Genomic DNA, 19,560 nt, shown 5'->3' with positions numbered 1-19,560 from the left:
AATACAACCTGTCCCAGGATTTGTTCGCATAGTTTCCCCCTCGAAATATATGCATTTTTTGCAGCATTAAGCTTCATATTGTGGACGAGATGGGATAAAACACGATATCCCCAAGGCATTTCGCACAACATGTCAAATGCAATTCTTTGCAGCAAGGGTATCAAACTTTTACGGAAAATTCATTGCGGTTGTTCTTTTCATTCTTTTGTTTGTTGCAAGTTATCCATCCCATAAGTTTTTTGCTATTGATAAATTGGTCATCATGAAGGTCATTTATGATTTAAAATAACTATTTTCTTTACAAGTGTCTGAATGGGTAAATGGGTTAAAAGTCTTTTAATTATTGTGATGAGTATTTTAGAAGAGTCTCAAGTATTGAAACATCTGCTAGCATCTAACGTTTAGGTACTACAGAGTAGCTAAATAAAAAAATATTTAAGAAAGTACCAATTTTTGCGATTATCCTAAATTTTACCAAAAACCATACCAACTGAATGGCAATCATGCATAAAAAAACTTCGTTGGCAATGTCCACGACAAGTTAACATATTGTAAAATTAGACAAAAAAGCAAAACTCGTTGTTCAAAAAGACTTTAAAATTCGAACAAGAAAAAACCCATCCATACTAAACTTCTATTGTCGTCGAAGAATGGCGCAGAGGAGCATATTTTTGTTAACATAAATTTGTGTTCAACACAAAATTTCTTTTAAAATAATTTGAACTTGTATCGAATTTAAAGTTTTTTATTCCCTAAAAAGTTTTTGGATCATGCAAACAAATAAAAAAAAATTTTAAACTCCTTTATGTAACCTAGGTACAGGATTAAACTTTTAAGAATAGCGGCGGTAAAAGAAAAGTTTCTACTATTTTATATCCATGAAGTAACTTTGTATTCTTCTTAAATAAATTTACTTATAAGACTTACAGGCATACAGTATGGTTCGACAATGCGACCATCTAATAATAAAAACATCTTTATGTGTTTGGCGACCTCAAACATCTTAGTGTTTCGATTTGATGAAAGGCAAATCTAATAAAATCCACCAAATTAATTTGCAAACCACGTCAATTGTTTACACATTGGCAATCTAACGGCGGAAATTGAATTGAGGTAAACAGACGATTTGACCATATAATCGAACTAATGAAAAATAGACACTATTTTAGAACGACGGCTGTTGGACCTTCATTAAGTAGAAAATGTAAGATAGTATTCTGTCTTTGCAATAACGACAGACATAGTTATATCCACCACTAGAATACATTTATTCCATAAATGTTCTGTTTGAATAAAGTAAAAGACTTTCTTCTTGCCTTACTTATTCACCACACTATGCGAGTTTAATTAGGTAAAATTTTTGCTACAAGTACTTTAAGTACTCCACCAGTGCAGCACCCATCAGGCTAAACTTACCCCCCAAAAACCATTTTTTATTTGGCATAGTATAATTACGGATGTTTTCATGTGTATAACAGCGGTAGAGTGTATGCTTGTCTCGCATTTTAAACGGTAACATTCACTTGATTTGATTTTAATTATAATTTTTAATTGAAATGCATATTTTAATGTACGTGATGTGTTGATCCGAAAACATGAAGGCAAAATAAAAATGCGGCAAAAAAAATCCAAATTATTATAATGTAAAAACTACCGAAATTAAAAATATTAAAATTGCAATTTTACAATTTAGGGCAGTGTAATGGAAGAATGACGCTTTAGATATTACAATGTGTTTTCAGATTGGAACAGCAAAATGCATCTCATTAAGTAGTCACTTTGCCGGCTGCAGACTACTCGTACGCACCTAGTACAATACATATAGGCTAGCTATTTGATGTAGTAATACGTCTTTGTTTGTATGAACATCATTTTCCGGTTGAACAGGTTACAGCGTTTTCTGAGATTTGTTTTTAGAGAAGCATGGAATATATACCAGATGAAACACTAAAGGCGGAGAAATATAAAAAGTCACTATCACCATACAATTCTCTCTATTAATTGAGACACCAAATTAATCTGATTATTTTCTCCCACTTTTCGACGTGCCAGTGCGCAAAAAAAACCTGAAACTTTTAGATGAAAGCTTAACACCTACATATTGACCATTTATCTGTAGCTCAAATTTTATCCTATTTTAGAGCTCGTCTAGACCTTTCCAAAGAACCCATAACAATGGAAATTGAACATTTTTAGATGAAGTTTGAAATTATTTTCGCCTTATGTAGCGCTGCAACCTATTTTGTAGAACTCGTCGAGGCCTATTCAACAAGCTGTAATACGTCCAAATTGATAAAAATTTATATACTTTTTGAAAGAAATGAAAATCGACGATTTTAGGCCGAAAACACACGAGCAATTTTCCGTTGATTGAATCGACAATAGATCATTTTCATTATACGGTACTCGTCAACGCAACCACACTTAATTTTTCGTCAAGTAGTCATTAACCTCAATTAATTGACGTTGACTGCGTTCAATTTACTGGTTTTTACATGAAAATCGTTCGTTCAATTCATTCGTTATTTTTCGACATGTCTGACAGCTGGGGTCATGTCTGACGTTTACAAGGTCATAAAAATGATATATTATGCTGCGTTTACCATCGTAATCAGATATTTACCACAGGCTAAACAATGGAAAACACAGTATAATTGTCGATCCCATCAACGCAAACGCTCGTTTGTTTTCAGCCTAAGGAAATATCAATTTTGTAAATGAGAGCTTTTGACTAATGGTTAGTTAAAGTAACTAGAACTGGTACAATAATTAGTCAAAATTTGATATCTAATTTGAGTTATTCTCATGTCTCCAAATGAATGCAGCGTTCATATACGATGACATCGAATTGATGTTGACTATACGAATAAATTCGATTTGAATTAATGCAGAAGACAGTGAATGTTCGTATGTACGGAAAACGACAGCGTTACATGTTGAGTATGTATGTGTGTGTTGAAGAAAGTTCGAAAATTGATCAGCTTTGTGTGCAACACACGGTTCGAGCTGTGACGTAGAATTTGAAATAACGGTTCAAAATTGGATTTGAAAAGAAGATGTCCACGGTAGCTCAATTGTTAGAGCATCAGCCCGGAAAGTTGAAAATTGTGGGTTCGGTCCCCACCCGTGAATTACATTTTTCTTTTCAAATTCAATTTCATTCCAATACGGTTTACGATTTCTGATAATAAATGAGAGCTTGGAAGCGTTACGAAAAATTCGTTCTAGTGCAACCAGTGACTTACTTTGCTTAAGACATTCAATATAGCTCTGTTATAAAATATTATTTTCGCAACAAGTGACGAAAAGTACGACTTTCCGTTGCCTTTATTACGAAAATGTTGTATATGATGATTATGATGTGTATATGATGTACGCACTCGGCCTACGGCCTCAAAAAGCATTTATCACTGGGTTGTATAAATAACTATTTGAATACTACAAGTACCTTTCACATAAATTTGAAAAAAACTCTTTACCCAGACGGGAACCGCGAAGGAATCATTTATTAATTTATTTAATCAACAACCCGAACCAAATATTAAAAAATAAAAACAACGATATATTCACGAACGATGCATGTTGTACATAACCGACGCATTCTATCGAAACGGAAAAATATATTTATGAATATTTATGACATCGCTAACGATGGTTGTGTGTTACTGGAGGGAATATTTTCCCGCAAACAATAGAAAACAAAATATATATTTGGAATTTATTGTAAATACCGAGGTAAATACACCTAACTATAAATAATAAATAATTATTTCCTATGTGGTTGAGAGTACCCGAGTATCGACAAATAGTGCAATTTGATTTATTGCCTTAACCATGTGAGATTTTGGCAGATAAATGTCAACTACGTGCAAAAGTCGAATTTATCGTTTAAATTTTCAGTCGATATAATGGTTTTTGTAATATAAGGAGTTTGCGGGCATTGTTGGGATAATTTTTTAACAGCCATATAACTTTAAAGATATTCCTGTTTTAGCGATGTTATTCAACCTGAAACGAATTCCCGAACAGCAATATTGTCAAAATTACTTGTATGCTAGGATGCAAGAAAACAAAATAGAGAAGCGTTCGGTGCAGTAAATTTGTAAAAAGCCCTTTACTCATTCATTCAAAAATCGAAAAACCCTTCGAGTATCAAAATTCCACCCCATGCCCATAGGGCCAGTATTAGGCCTGGGTCTTATACAACAAAAATTCTTTTTAACGTAACGATGTGAAAGGTTCGCCACAAGAACAACTGACTCTATTTGCTGATATGCGTGTCGTCTGAAAAGTAGGAGGTCAATTTTTTCCTTTTGTTTACATTTTTCAAACGCCTAAACCTAGTACAGGTTGCACCCAGAATAATCCAGAGAATGTGCCATGGAAGCATTTTTTTAAAACAAAAATTGGTTTTTCCAATGCCAAGAGCGAATGGTCAAAAAACCAATCAGGAGAGAGATTACGGCTGCATTTCTCTATTCTCTTCTCTACCATCAAATCTGTGCACAGAAATTGCACAAAATGTGTATGTAATGTGCACAGATTTGATGGTAGAGTATAGAGAAGAGAATAGAGAAATGCAGCCGTAATCTCTCTCCAGTCAAATAGTTTCGAAATGATTTAATAAAGTTTACCTGTCCTGAATTCTTCATAAGACTGCAGTCAATAGTAATGGTTTAATCTCACACATTCGATTCCAGAGGAATCATACAACGTTCAGTGTTTAGTCTCAGTCTCGAACTACCACTCGCTCGTGATGAATGGAAAAAAGGGTAGTGTTTAAAAATAGACCCGCCCTACAGATCGTTGTATTTTTTTTAGATATTCTACTAGGCCTATTTTTTTTTTTTTTTGAAAAATATATTTGCTAAACGTAGATGCTATTGGCAGGCCATTTCACCTGCCAATAGCCTTCGTAAAAAGGAAAACATTATTCGCAGGCAAGTCTGCCTGCCAATAGCATTTTGTATTCGACTGATGTTTCATGAAAGTCGGTGCTAAATAGCTAAGGTTTTTTGACTGCCCCTCAGAAATGAATCTAAATCAGAGCGATTTTTTTTGAAAACGGCCGTTCGAAGTGTTATTGGAGGAGATGGGCATGTTTGGACTCGTTCAATTGCATCGATTCAATTGGGACTTCACTAATTTGGACACGAACATCGTGAGCTTGGAGTATCCGCGAATATACCGGGAAGTTTTCGTCAAAAATGACCTGTCACTGATCCGTTCCGTTGCGCATAGTAAAATGGAAACTCGGCAGATGTTTGACAGTAATCATAAGGGCAGCATTTAGGTTAATGGTTGATTAAATTGACTACTTTGATATCACATTTTATCCATTGGAATACATCGCCGAAATGGGCAAGGGTATCGCATCTTTTACTGCATTATCCGAGACAGCCATCGAAATAAACTTCCGTTTACATTAAAATGTTTGTGTAATTTTTGATCCATCCCGTACGATTACCAGGTCAATAAAAATGGGAACAACGCTAGGTCTGTCGCTACAGAATCCCACCGGTCACGCAAATTATGGCTGGCAATCGAAACCTTTTTCAAAATGGTTTTCATGGTGTCAGAGTTGTCGGCATGGCGGTCACACCGAACATTTAACGCAATGGTTCAGCCAGCATTTAGAGTGTCCCTTTGCATCGTGTACATGTCGTTTTTCACTTTGGATTTTTCCAGTCCGGAAGCGAATAAAGAAACAATTTTCTAGCGGTTTGCATGAACTCAACTCATTTCCTTAAGCGACTGACGATTTAACAGCTACGTACAAGTTTTCATATGTGTATCTCATGTAGGTAAGATTACAATTTTGAATTCTACGCACAAAAGTCCATGTTCAAATGTTACAATTTTGCATTCTACGCGCAAAAGTCCATGTTCAAATGTTAGAATTTTATCCTACGTACAAAAGTCCATGTTCAAATGTTACAATTTTCGTACTACGCGCAAAAGTCCATGTTCAAATGTTACAATTTTGCATTCTACGCGCAAAAGTCCATGTTCCAATGTTACAATTTTGCATTCATGGGAGATGCTATTGGCAGGCGCCTGCGAGTAGTCACTACGTTTGCTAAATTTTTGAAATTCTTAGCAAATTTAGTAAATTAATTTTCTAAAAATAGACCCTGATATTCCATAGAATGTGAAACGATTTTTTTAATAAATAAACCTATTTCCCGGCTGTAAGCGTAGGTAAGCCACATCGAAAGTGTGTTAAAGCTCAGTGGGTAAATTGATGTAAACAATATGTAAAACGTAGTTCATCAAATAGTCATACTGCATTTGCAGTGGTATCTATTTCATGGAGTCAACATTATTTCGAAGTGCACCTCAATTGTAGTGATTAAATGTACGCATGGAACAACTAACATTCAACGAACTATCCTATATTTAAAACTGCATAATGTTGACATGAACAAATGACTCCAAGCTGGGAATTACTTTCGGAACCGTAATAAATTCTGTAAAGCATAACAAAATATCCTATCTGCCTATATACGCATACACTCATTCGCTAGTATACGCTGAATTGAACATTCTCGTTTAGCAAACATAATGGACAATACATGTTGATGATATTTGCCATCATGTTGATCGTTCGGTATTGTCTCAGCTAAAACTTTTTACTTTTCAATCATGTATGGAGTTGGAGGGCATCGCTTCCAAACAATTTCAAACTGTACGGGCTTTATTAAACAGACATTCAATCCGAGAACTTTATGCATGCATTTATATGTTCGGTTCGAAAAGTATTTCATAAAAAAATCGAACCATTCGGAAGCAAAACTTTTCGAAAATTTTCCTTGATTCCCTGAGGGTTACGATTTGTTTGCTACGATATTATTCGCTAATTGAAAATAAATAAATATGGAATGGAATACGATGACAGAACGAATGTTAATAGCGTCTATGTGTTGCATGTTGCAACAGCATACACATTTCTGAGGTTAATGCATCTGAAAAATGTTAACAAACTTTCTTTCGCCACGAATGTTTTAATATTTGATGCTCAGTTTTACGTCGCAAGCAATTTAAGTTTCGAGTCAATTAGAAACGTTAAGTTTAGCTACAGGAAAAAGTTTCATCTTAGTTAAGTAACTTAAATTGATTCTCAACAACTTTATTTACAGTCTAAAGACATAACAAACACTCAATTCGAAGTAAAATGACTATAGACACAACAAAAAAGGAAATTATAGTAAAGTTTTAAGTTCCAATCATATTGAAAAGGAAGTTTTTCATCGTTATGAGCGATGCTCTGGAATATATATATGGAAAATGCATTTTAACATAATGTCATTATTATCCTCAACAAATTATTCTGGTAATATGCGATGAATTACCTTCATTTTATTGGATTTTATTTTATGCAACATTTTACTGTTACTCTTTGTTAAAGTGGGGTTGAGGTGGGTTGATTAAGGTATGACTAAATGGAGGTTGTTCTCCGGTGAATATTATATTAAATAAAAATAGAAAAACAATTTTTCCAAATCTTGTTCTAGACTATTTTATACCCAGCGGCCATAGAAACAGTTTGCATAGTGAAATACTAACGAAAGTTTTCAAGGATTTCGGGACAATTCTAACTTTGGTAAGCATAAGTCCAGCAACTATAACTCTCCAGATATTGCAAGTCTGAACGAATTTTTGTTGTCCGAAAATTTCAAATAACCCAAGAAAAATTTATAGGTTTCTTCCAAGGCCAAAATGTCAATCGTCATCCACAGAGTAGCCAACACAACCTCAATTTGAAGTTTTAACGAACAAATTTGTTTAAGTTTCGGTTATGTTTCCTTCTGTGGATAACGGTCGGTTGTTTTCGGCCGGTCAAAATTCGTTTTTACCGTATGATGGAAGAAACCGAAGAAACCTATAATGCAAAGACGTCTTTCATAAACGTCAAACGAACCACATGTAATATGTTGCTTCAAATGTTTAAGACTGATCTACACATGGCTATGCCAAAATTACATTTTTCCTCAATTTTGTTTGCATAAAGTAGCTGAAAATTGAAAACAAAAATACCAGTAAATCGACTTTAGACGAAAAAACATGAAACCGGAAGGATTTTTCACTTTATAAATTCAGGCCCGAATTATCGTTTCCAGCGCGATGGGCCAAGTAATTATTTAGCGACCATAATAAAATTTAAGTTTTGGCTGAAATCTTTTGTATTTTTATGTTCCCTCAAATTAGTTCATGGTCCCACACAATATTAAGCCACCTTATTAAGGAATTTAGGAGGATTTCGAGCAAAGCTAAGGAGAAAATTAGGAATTCTGAAGTTCTAATTGACGATGATGATGAAACGATCGATTCGATCTAAATTTTTGAAACAAACATAAATTCCTGAAATATGTGATTTGCGCCATTTTCCACCCAAATTCCACATAAGGTCTTAAGGGTCTTAAGTTTGCAACATTAGAGAACGTTAGCTAAACGGCCGCTAACGCTAATTTCCAACGCTAAATCCCCCGCTAACGCTAAAATCAACGGTAATGCCCAGTCAATAAATGGTATCATTGTGAATGCATACACACACATGGACGACACAATTTCGGTGTGTCTCGGTGTCGGTGTGTTTCTCGGTGTAACACATATATTGGCGAGTTATGATTCACTTCAGGTTATACCAGGGCCTATTTTAAGGAAATTAAATATCCAAAAATTCTCCAATTTTTCCATCACTTTTCGTCATTTTATCTAAAATCTTTACACAACAGATTGCATCGTAAATGTTGTTTTTACTGCCTTTTTAGTTGTTTTTCATGTCTTTAAGCTTAACTGATTACTTTGGAATGACATCTTTCAGAAAACCAAATTTAGAAATTTAAAGAATTTTTGTGAAATTTGTGAAATTTTCGAAATTTTTGGAAATTAAATTCCTTAAAGTAGACCCTGGGTTATACTCTTCAATGAGTATATAGAAGAGAAGCGGGCAAGACAGGTAACAACCACACCGAGTCGTCCCTGATGAGTTCCCCAATGTGTTTGTCTTCACTTTACATTTCACTGGAATTGTAAAGATGAACTGCGAAGTTTTTGAATTTAGCGGAACAAAACGGTGTCTCTTGGTACTCTAGGGATAAACGAGACTCGGACGACTTTTTGTTTTTTCCATTCCATTCTCATTTCGAGATGTATCAGATCAGAGCATTGTTTTAACTGTATTTCTATATACAGATGTGGTATTGGGTTCAGGAATGAATGTATTAAGAGGTAGAAAAGACGAGAAGAAGACGATTGCTTCATGGATCGGCGAGTTATGGTTCACTTCAGGTTATACTCTTCAATGAGTATATAGAATAGAAACGGGCAAGACAGGTTTAGTCCCAAACACACCGAGTCCCAAACACACCTGACATAATTTTGTGATTATTCCTCCCACAATGTGATCGGATTAACATTTTATCAATGGAATAAGTAGATCTGACTTGTAGGAAGCCAGCAGTATGAAGCTGGAAACGTTTTTTATTCTCTTTTTAATGTTCCAAATAGTATCCTCCACACGCCGAACACGCAGTTGGAAAATGTGATTCGTAAAACGTTTTATTGCAATCAAAAGTGAATAAAACTTTTCCAGCTTAATACCGCTGGCTTCCAGATCTACTAATTGCATTGATAAAATATTGATCCGATCACATTGTGGGAGCAATAATCACAAAATTATTTTCATGTGTTTCAATTGCAGGTTAACCACTTGTTTGTTGTGTAATTGAGGATGTTTGTCGTCGAACAGCACATTGTAAAGTTTATAGATTTTATCCAACACAGTGTCGCTGCCTTCCTGCAAATTAGATCTACGGATTGCAGCAATAAAACATTGATCCGGATGACCTTTTAAACATCCTCTCGTGGACATGAAATGTTTTTAGTGGTTTTTGTAGAGGGCGGCACCACGAGTAAGAATAACATAACAAGAAAATATTTCGATGGGAAAATTTTTAACTAGATCGATTTTTCGTTTTTCTGTGCCCTGCAGGAAGCTTCGAAAACTGTTTGGACCCTACTGGTGACTTGTTTGATCACAAAAATATAGTTACTGTTTAGCCTGAGGTCTAAGCTTTACAGCGATACCAATCATGACATTCATGACTACCAACAAACATCTTTTATGAAGGAAAGTCATTCTGCTATGTCGATGTGAATTTTAAAGGCTGTATCATACGTGGATTACTTTTATTTTCTCTTATAAATTATTTTTAGTTATTTTACATAATTTAAGGGGTTAATAAAAGGTCGAAAGAAGATTTTTAACTCGAAATAGGTTTCTTTGTAAATTGCACCCATGAGTAAACTGCATTATCTCGAGTCAAAAATTAACAAACCTTTCTTTTGTTTCGTTCGTAGTTTCTCCAATAGTCATTCTAAGCTAATTCTGCAACATTATAGTTGTTTCCACTAAAAAATGAGACATTATACGAAGAAATTTGGGTGGTCGTTCAGGTGTACCAACAAAGATTTTGTCAGAATGAAATCCAAGCTCATCCTTTGACCTTTTATTAACACCTTAAATTATGTTAATTAACTAAAAATACTTTTTAAGAGAAAATATAAGTAATCCACGTATGATACAGCCTTTAAAATTCACATCGACATAGCAGAATGACTTTCCTTCATAAAAGATGTTTGTTGGTAGTCATGAATGTCATGATTGGTATCGCTGTAAAGCTTAGACCTCAGGCTAAACAGTAACTATATTTTTGTGATCAAACAAGTCACCAGTAGGTTTCAAACAATTTTCGAAGCTTCCTGCAGGGCACAGAAAAACGAAAAATCGATCTAATTAAAAATTTTCCCATCGAAATATTTTCTTGTTATGTTATTCCTACTCGTGCTGCCGCCCTCTACAAAAACCACTAAAAACATTTCATGTCCACGAGAGGTCAAATAAAAAAAAATTCAAGCTCACCGTGATTATGCTTTTTCGACCTGAGGTTACATCACCTCAAACATTTAAATTGTAATTTCTACTTAAAGTATTCTGTAGTATTTGAAACAAACATTTGTCCTGATTAAAACTTTAGTTTACTGTTCTTCATAAGACCATATTTAACAGAGCCCATCGCTTCTTTTTGTGATATCAAGTGAAATAAAAATCTTTTCAATAAGGCTAGGTTAAGGCGCTTTACATGGCGCTAAAACAGTTAGCCATGCACAATGCTTTAAACTGGCCTTATGAAAAATAAAAATAAAATCCAACTCTATAACGACCATGACAAAAACGAAAAGATAGCATACGACTAACCACGCCAAGAAAACTTAACGCATGTACGTTCGAGCTTATCTTTTTAGCGAAATAAACAAAACAAAATATAAAAACTCCAGGCCTCATAAAGGATTAATTAGGACTCCTTTTTGCAATCAACCCAGAAAAAAATTTAATCCGATGAAAGAGCACGAAATACTCAACGAAATCATAAAGGCAAAAATCAGATTAAATTTTTAAACCACAGTCGGAACCATCAGCACCGGCTCACCATAATTCTTTATCCATCTCTGAATTTTATTGGTTCGATTTAATTAAGGGGAAAATTAAGGTTTCTCCGGCTCCACAACAGCAATGACAAAAGTATATAATGGAAACCGTCGAGAATACACAGACTCTATCCATTTCCATACATAAAAGCATTTTGCCGTATAGATAATTTCATCCATCTATATAAGAATTGGACGCCAGCCAAAAACATGCAAAGTGGGTAACAGTCGTGATCGCATTTTATTATGTATATCAAAAAGTGAATTGGGGAAAAACGATTTTCCACACAGACCGAATTGGGAATACGTTATGCATTATATGCATTATATGGCATGTAGTACACATATACAAAATAGTGCATATGAGAAATCAGATTTTTTGAGCAAAAAGGAACTCTGAAATTCTATTTTATTTTGTGTGTTGTTCAATATACCACACATGGATTTTAATCCAAATAAAGCAAAATTTTGAACAGCGCATTAAATAGAGTGAATTTCTAATTGAATGAAATTGTTTTGTATAAGAAATTAAGCATGTTCAATAGCGGACTGAATGCATTTTCTCATTACATCATGCCCGCTTTTATTAATCACACAAGTTCAATACTAGAAAGAATTTAAAAAAAATATTGGAACTAAGTCCAGTTCCACTTCCTGCGGTATTACCTGCTAAGCTATGCATTCGATTGTATTGTTTATTTTTACTGTTGTTTTAAACTCATTGCAGTCCGTTTGAACATTTGGAGCAAATTACACATCAGATCAGGGCGTAGATTCTGGTAGCATTCGTATCACTAACAATGCCGAATTTGACAGTTTCATTTATAAAATACCATAAGGTGTGTCAAGTTACGAATGTTTCGAGAATCGTAAGACTCTGATCACCCCTTCTCTCGCTCCATTTTCTTCGTCTGTCGAATAGGACCAGCCAACTATATGACCTTCATAGGTATTTAAAATTGTGATATCATCGTCAAAGGGCAAACAAATGGGTTGAATGTAACGCGTAAAAGGTACATCGATACTCAAAAATAAAATTGCCGCATCAGCATCGAAAGAGGAATCATATTGATCCCAGTCAGAATGAACATATATGTCAGATACATTCCTATTGACAGCACCTGTTTCGCTCTCGAATGTAATGTTATGGGCTCCTAAACGAACTGTAATGTCTTCAGGTGTATATATATATATAGTTGCTTCACCTTTCAATTCAATACAATGCGCCGCTAAAATAATGTTTAAAGCTTAGCATCAAATTAATTGAGATTGTATGATTGCTTACCTGTAAGGACATGATTCCTTGTTAACAGGGTACCTCCACAAATGAATCCTCTATTTTTGTTAAATATAGCAGCAAGAAAAGGCCAATCACCTCTACGAACTGTCTGTCCGTTATATATAAGTGGGACATTGATATCCTTTACAACTCCACATTCCCTGTCAATCGATTGCACAATATGGAATAGAAAAACCAATGATATGCATACACTGAATTTCAGTTGATTTACAGCCATTCTGAAATTTTATTTTATTTCAATTACATCTTCGTATGGTGACTGTCATTATTTTACATAATTATCTATCAAAGAAACACATTAGGAGTCACTTTGCGAAACTGTCGGCCAATTCTGAGCAACATATTTGTGGAATATTTATTGCGAACGATAAAGTCATGTATAAGTTAAGTGATGTAGTAGCTGACCGTGCAGGAGTAACTGACCTGTTGCATATTTTATGAGTTTTGGAAAATAATTAATTAATTAATTAATAGGTTAATTTTGTCATGAAAATCATGGGATTATTATGTTTAGCTTATTTGATATAAACATAAAATGGAACCAGTGCACCATCTCAGTAAAAAAATTTACATTTCTTAAGAAAAGCGTAAGATCGGTGAGGCATAAATTAGGGTTTTTATTGACAAAAGATTTATTAATGGACAATGTTTTGGTGTTTTGAGGTAGTAAATAGTTCAGCAATTAATATTAATAACATCAAAAGTGTTAAAAAATTAATATTTGATTAATTACATGGTGGTCAAAACACTGCCAAAATATGCCAAGTTTGTGTAGTTTCCGCACCAAATTCCGTACATTTTTCTTCATGTGACAAATTCACCTTCCATGTGTACAAAATGATTTGATTAAAATTCGTTGATATTTTGTGTTTTTATCATTGAATATGGTTAATATCAGCGAAATAAGGGTGAAAATGTGTCGAAAAATGTGAAGTTATTACGAAAAATGTAATAAAATTTTTAATTTTGTAATGGTCAGCTATTGCAACAGACATGGTCAGTCTATACCTATAGAAACACACGTTTTTTCCTGGTCAGCTACTGCATCAAAAACAGTGCTTCCGTAAAATCACTTTTTTACAATAAAAATTAGTTAATTGTCAATATTTCTGATATTCTACGGCGCGGCATGGGAACAGATCAGATTAAATTCTGACGAAAGAACAACTTAGCTTCATCGAAATCATCCGGAGATATTGATAACCAAAGTTTTTAAGAATTTTTCGCAAAATGACTCTTAAGATATTCAAATTCATATTCAAATATTTGACAAAAAAAAAGTGATAATGGTCTCGCGTTATTAAGGGAATGTGACGCAATCCACAACTTTTTCCATTCAGCACATCAGTATCAGTAATATAAGTAAGCATAGCCAGTTTTGTTTGTATGAGTGAATTCGGCTGAATGATTGCTTTATTAATGTTAATTTATGGAATTTACTGTAAATTTATCAAAATTTATCGACAACTGAAAATTGCCGAATGTTTACCTAATCTGATTTTCGGAAATTTCAGTAAATACCGGTAAATTTTGGTAAATTTTATTAATGCCAATAACAGGCCCTGATTCAGCGATCGTTTAATGTAAATTTGAACATGCTTTATTTGTGGAATGTGTTTGATTTGGTTTTAGAGGCTTATTATTATTTCAAAGATCTCCTGTCTCAAATAAGTGTCATTCATTTTGGTCAAATTAATGATTTTAGATCAACTTTGAAATGCCAGTTTATGTAAATCTACGGATACGGATGTATGACGACGGCCACCATGTATTTCAACATCAAATTCAATTTATATTTTTTATGGAAGTGATAATGTTGCGAAAACTTACTGTTTAACGTAATCATTTTATGAAAGTTATTAGGTTATCAGAACGGTCACCGCTGATGAATTTAAACCGTCGATAAAGCGTTATCAAAATTTAATTTTAAAACATTATTCAAAAATATTATCTGGATATTTTAGCAACTTCTTTTAAGTTGATGTGGTCAAACATGGATTTATTCGCTAGTAAATTTGGTTTTTTAAGGAACTTACATTTTTTATGGTGATTTGAATGTGACTTAGGGCACATCGTAGCCTGTTACTTGCAGCTATTTATATGTTATCGATAACGACGACAAAAGTGACAAGATCTAGGTAATATGGTCCTTTATATAGTAAAATACATGTTAAAAAAATGTCAATCTTGTACTTCAGATTTTAAATCAACTGATTAAGAATACTTTGATCGATGGAAGTAACATACCCAATAATAATACTGGTCATATGCTTGCCGTCTGTCTGTAACAAGTTAAAATCCCCTTCAATTTATAAATAAAATTTCAAATAAACATACAATCGCTAAACCGAACTGGTGTGCATACGTTATTTTGCACCAGCTGGTCCCATTTGGAATTGTATGTGCAAAATAACGTATGCACACTAGTTCGGTTTAACGATTGTATTTACAATGTGAAGTTAAACTAAGAAAACCTTTTTCAACTTTTAAATGACACCCTAAATATGACTCACATTTAAATGCTGATTGTCAACTTTAAGCTAATTAGAGGTAAAAGCGTTACGAAATGAAACACTTCATAAACTAGAGTTCAAAAGTACCAAGAGGCATTATGAGCGAAATTCAATGAAAAACTAGCACTGAAAAAAATGACATAATTGCTGCTGTTTTTAAAATAAATAAAACAGGCATATATCCAGCGGCACATAATTGTGTGAAATTTAATTGAATTTCATGTTTTGAACCCTAAAATGCATTGAAAAGACAATACCATTTGTTTACATCGAGGAAAAAGTTGAAAATTGAATTTTCTCGGGTGTGGCGTGAGTGGCCCTCGCCTAGCTCTGGTTTCGAACAACACCATCGAGATGCAATTCTTATCTTCTTTTCCCTCGTTGAACAAATAGCTTCTAAAAAACAAACTTCAAACATTATTACGTCATCTGACAAAAGAGTATATTCCATTCCAGCAAGAGCGAAAGTGTTGCCGTATTTATCCACGGAACATCAATTCAGTCTAACATATTTTCCTATAGATAAAAACAAAGATGTAGAGGAAATATATTGAGAAAATAGACATTCTGTCGCCTGGGTTGTCATTTTGTCCTTGCTTTTGTGTGGAGAAAATAGGACTATTCAGACCACGGAGAATATATGGGTAGGGTATGCATACCGCACGCGTGAAAACAAAGCTCGGTTACGAATTTATCTTTTCAAAAACTGACGTCAAATAGATTTTTGAGTTTTTCGAACAAGATGAAAATCTTTTGTGCAAAAAATTATATCAAGAAACTGCCCTTCTGGTCTGATGGTATTGAGAATATATTTATTAAAATCATTTTTTTTTACATTTTTCATAAATCATTCCCATTCAATTGTATCATGAAAACTCGAATTTATCATCAACCTACATAATATCATGTATTCTCTGTAGACACAACAGTCACGTGTTGTTTTCATTTCTCCATCTATACTCTGAACCCCTGAAACGATTTCGCCGTGACATGCGCAAAAAACAAAACTGATAACAGATTGGATATTGCACTTTTTAGAATGCATATTCTGATAGAAGTTTTCGTATTCTTTTGTCAATTCGCGAACAGGCATTGGAAGTAAAATATTTATTTAGATTCCACGGCTATGTTTTGTTTTCCTGACATACATTCTACTTACATAGCATAAAACGTATATAGCTTCTGAAACATATATCCGCGCATACACAAAATATTTCCATTCATTTATAATATAGCATCAATGAAATGAATATTCAACTGCTCAGACATAACGGCGGGCGAATTGTTTTTTTTTCTGAGTGAGGGATATATCGCCGGATAAATTTTCTTGAATTTAGTTTGTTTTACGAGTTGGTAACGTACACTTCCGCTTGTAAATGCAGTGCATATTTGAGCGTTGACAGTTATAATTTTCAAACGTTCATGAACTGTGAATGCAACAATAAAAAGGTTTAATGTGGCGTTTTGTGTTTAAGTTTACCCAGTGTTGATAGAATCGGGTTTTTTGTTCAAGATCTTTTGATGAATATATAACAATTTAGAGGATGAACATTAACTGATAGACGAGTTTGCAAATTTTGTAGGTGGATTTGTGTGGACGTGATAGTTGAGCAGTGTGCGCACATAATTGAGTTGAGATTTATTGTTTTTTTGTTTTAATTTTTTTTTTTTTTCATCAACATACACGACTTGGAAATCGTAAATAGAGCCCTGCAAAAATGTACACATCGTTTTTATGCAAGCACAAATTGGATTTATTTGTCTTTGTCTTAGTCAGTGCGAAACAGTTTTCAGGTTTCCTTTCATGTTGAGATGACGTAGAGTTTCTATTTCCATGTAAATAACATTTTGCCGAAAGAAACGTTGCATTTTTTTTGTTCTTTCAAATTGTTCTCAACCGTTTTTGTCGTCAACCGTTCCGTTTTAATCTTTTTTTTCTCCAATTTTCTTCTTCCATGTGAAAAAGTGTATTTCCGTTAGTTGAGTTGGCTTTGTTTTAAAATCTACGTATAATGTAAAAGTATTCATCTTTTCCGATACTATCTTGAACTAAACACGAGTTGAGTATTCTATACGAACGTTATGTGTGTGTAAATGGGCTTGAAAAGCTATATAATATTGGACGGGACCACTTATATCGTAAATAATTTATTAGAAGATTTTATTTCACGTCAAGTTAAAATAAATTGATGCAATTCATTTCTCGGTATGTAACATATAAAGACGAAATCGTTTATTGTATTTTTTCGACCCCATCTCTCCACTCAATCATTGGTCTCGTCATGTATGTTACATAAGTGATTTATAATTTAAAATAATTTTCAAAATTGGACGATCATTGTTTATGTAAGCTAAATCAATGTGGACATAATTGGGTCTCGGATGCCCACTCTTTTCTTTGTCAGATAGATAGGAAAAGGTTGAGTTTCTTTGAATATATTTGTGTAGGATATTGGCAAAACTCATTAAATGGAAATGTTCCAAAATCTTGAGTAGAGAACGGAAAGAATATTTTTTGATAAGAAACAGGCGGCTGTGGTATCCACAACAAAAATTTAAGCAATAACATCTCGCTGATGAGTTCTAATGAAGCAAAATTAATGTTTTAACTTATGAAGTAAAAGATTCTGTGAACTTGTTTTCCACAATGACAGCATCGTTTAAACTCGTATGCGGGTAAAACTTTTCGAGAGTGAAAGAAACTACGTTAGGGTTCGGATATTGTTATTTTGACTTGTTTGGTCACATTCATCGAAATAGAAGTCTCCAAACCAGTCACATAAATCTACTCTTGTTGCATATGGTCTTAAAAAACACTTTTAAAACAAATAAAGTAATAGATTCCAGATTCGACATTTGTACAGTGATGTGAAAGACCTACATTACTATCTGAAATAAAGAGACTCAAAAGCTTGAAGGTCGTGGTTGCATTTCATCTTATTTTCTAATTTCAACTTTTTATCTATTACATGTCCTGTGTGCAATACCCAGGAATAAAAAAAAAACAATGCATTGTTTCCACTTATATTTGCCTTTTGAAATTTTCTTAATTGTAGAACAAAATGTCCAAACAAAAAATGCAACAAATGCAATTATTGTTCTAGTTTTTGAACGAGCTGCACGAACTCTAAATTGAATTATTTTCAAATGAACTTTCACGAGAAAGAACAAAACAATTTATGGATTTTTTAATTTAATTACAAGAATAAAAAAAAATCAAAACTCTGATTAATTCTATTTTTATCTGTAGATTGTGTAGACTCCACGCTAAGTGAAGCTGGATGATCCTCTATTTTTTTGCTATTTTTATTATTGCACAGAAAATATCGTTTGTGTTTGTACAAAAGTGGTTGTACATGTGAATTCATTTATACATTTTTACTATTCATTTAGAGAAAATATTTTGATTCGTAATCCAAGCTCGTCAGTGTGTGAAATAAATCGCAAAAAGTACAAATAAACCTTTGTCTGCTATAAAATATCCTGTGAACTAAAAATACAAATTTTAATTAAAAAAATGCTGCTCTCAATTAAAATGGATTTTTTGTATCATCAGACCATGATTATGTGGATATACATCGTAATATTAGCTCATATAACAGGTAAGTTTGGTTTTACTTTCTGGTTTATTTGTATTTGAACATAATATTCTGTAATTATCATCTAACTGTGGTAGCGGATATACCTCAATAAAGTAGTGGAGTTTAAACCGTGATTTTCAGTTTCAATTAAGGTTTTGTCCTTGTTCTTTAATGACATAATGTTTTTTAAAAAATGAAGGAAGGCAGGACAGACCCTGCAAATATATGGAATGTCAACTTTTAGAATGCGATAAAGTTCAGTTTTTCTTCCTTTCAAAGTCCAACCTTTTGGAAACAGCATGCGTATCGCGATATGATCTTTAAATCTGTTTCTACTTCTGTGTTCTTGATAGACAATCTTTTACTTCAATCCTTTGAACACATATTTGATTATATAAAAGCACATTAGTCGGTGACCATCGCTTATTTTAGTCGTTGCAATTGACAACAGCTGATTAGCCCAGACCATTCTTTCTTGTCAATCAATCGTGTTCCTTCCCATAATCGCTATAAACTTTGTGGCTGTTTCTTTACATGACCGTTTTGAGAAAATGACTCATCGACACCTCATCGGCAAAAATCGAATTTAAATCGATTTGGATTATTATCAATTCAATTAACCAATTTCAAACAGAAGCTCTCGTCGAAACTCTACAATTCGAAATGTTTTTGATTC

At 33.6% G+C, this 19,560-nt stretch overlaps 1 protein-coding gene across 6 annotated transcripts in view; it reads left to right on the top strand.

The window, feature by feature from the left end:
- The first annotated feature begins 16,401 nt into the window (after nt 1-16,401).
- The window catches only part of LOC119066665 (neural cell adhesion molecule 1-like), a 69,289-nt gene continuing 66,130 nt past the window's right edge, over nt 16,402-19,560 (top strand). For 2 of the 6 annotated variants that reach the window (XM_037169245.1, XM_037169247.1), the window contains exons 1-2: nt 16,402-16,947; nt 18,697-18,905. In XM_037169245.1, the coding sequence (XP_037025140.1) occupies nt 18,821-18,905 (85 nt within the window). In that variant the 5' untranslated portion in view covers nt 16,402-16,947; nt 18,697-18,820. The remainder of the gene's footprint in view (nt 16,948-18,696; nt 18,906-19,560) is intronic. The other 4 variants (XM_037169249.1, XM_037169248.1, XM_037169246.1 and 1 more) reach the window with 4 other exon arrangements.

This window comes from Bradysia coprophila, chromosome IV (genome assembly GCF_014529535.1).
Source record: "Bradysia coprophila strain Holo2 chromosome IV, BU_Bcop_v1, whole genome shotgun sequence".
In the NCBI taxonomy this organism is placed as follows: Eukaryota; Metazoa; Arthropoda; class Insecta; order Diptera; family Sciaridae; genus Bradysia; species Bradysia coprophila.
The sequence above is the reverse complement of the archived record's forward strand: the minus strand, read 5'-3'. Positions and strand labels throughout refer to the sequence as shown.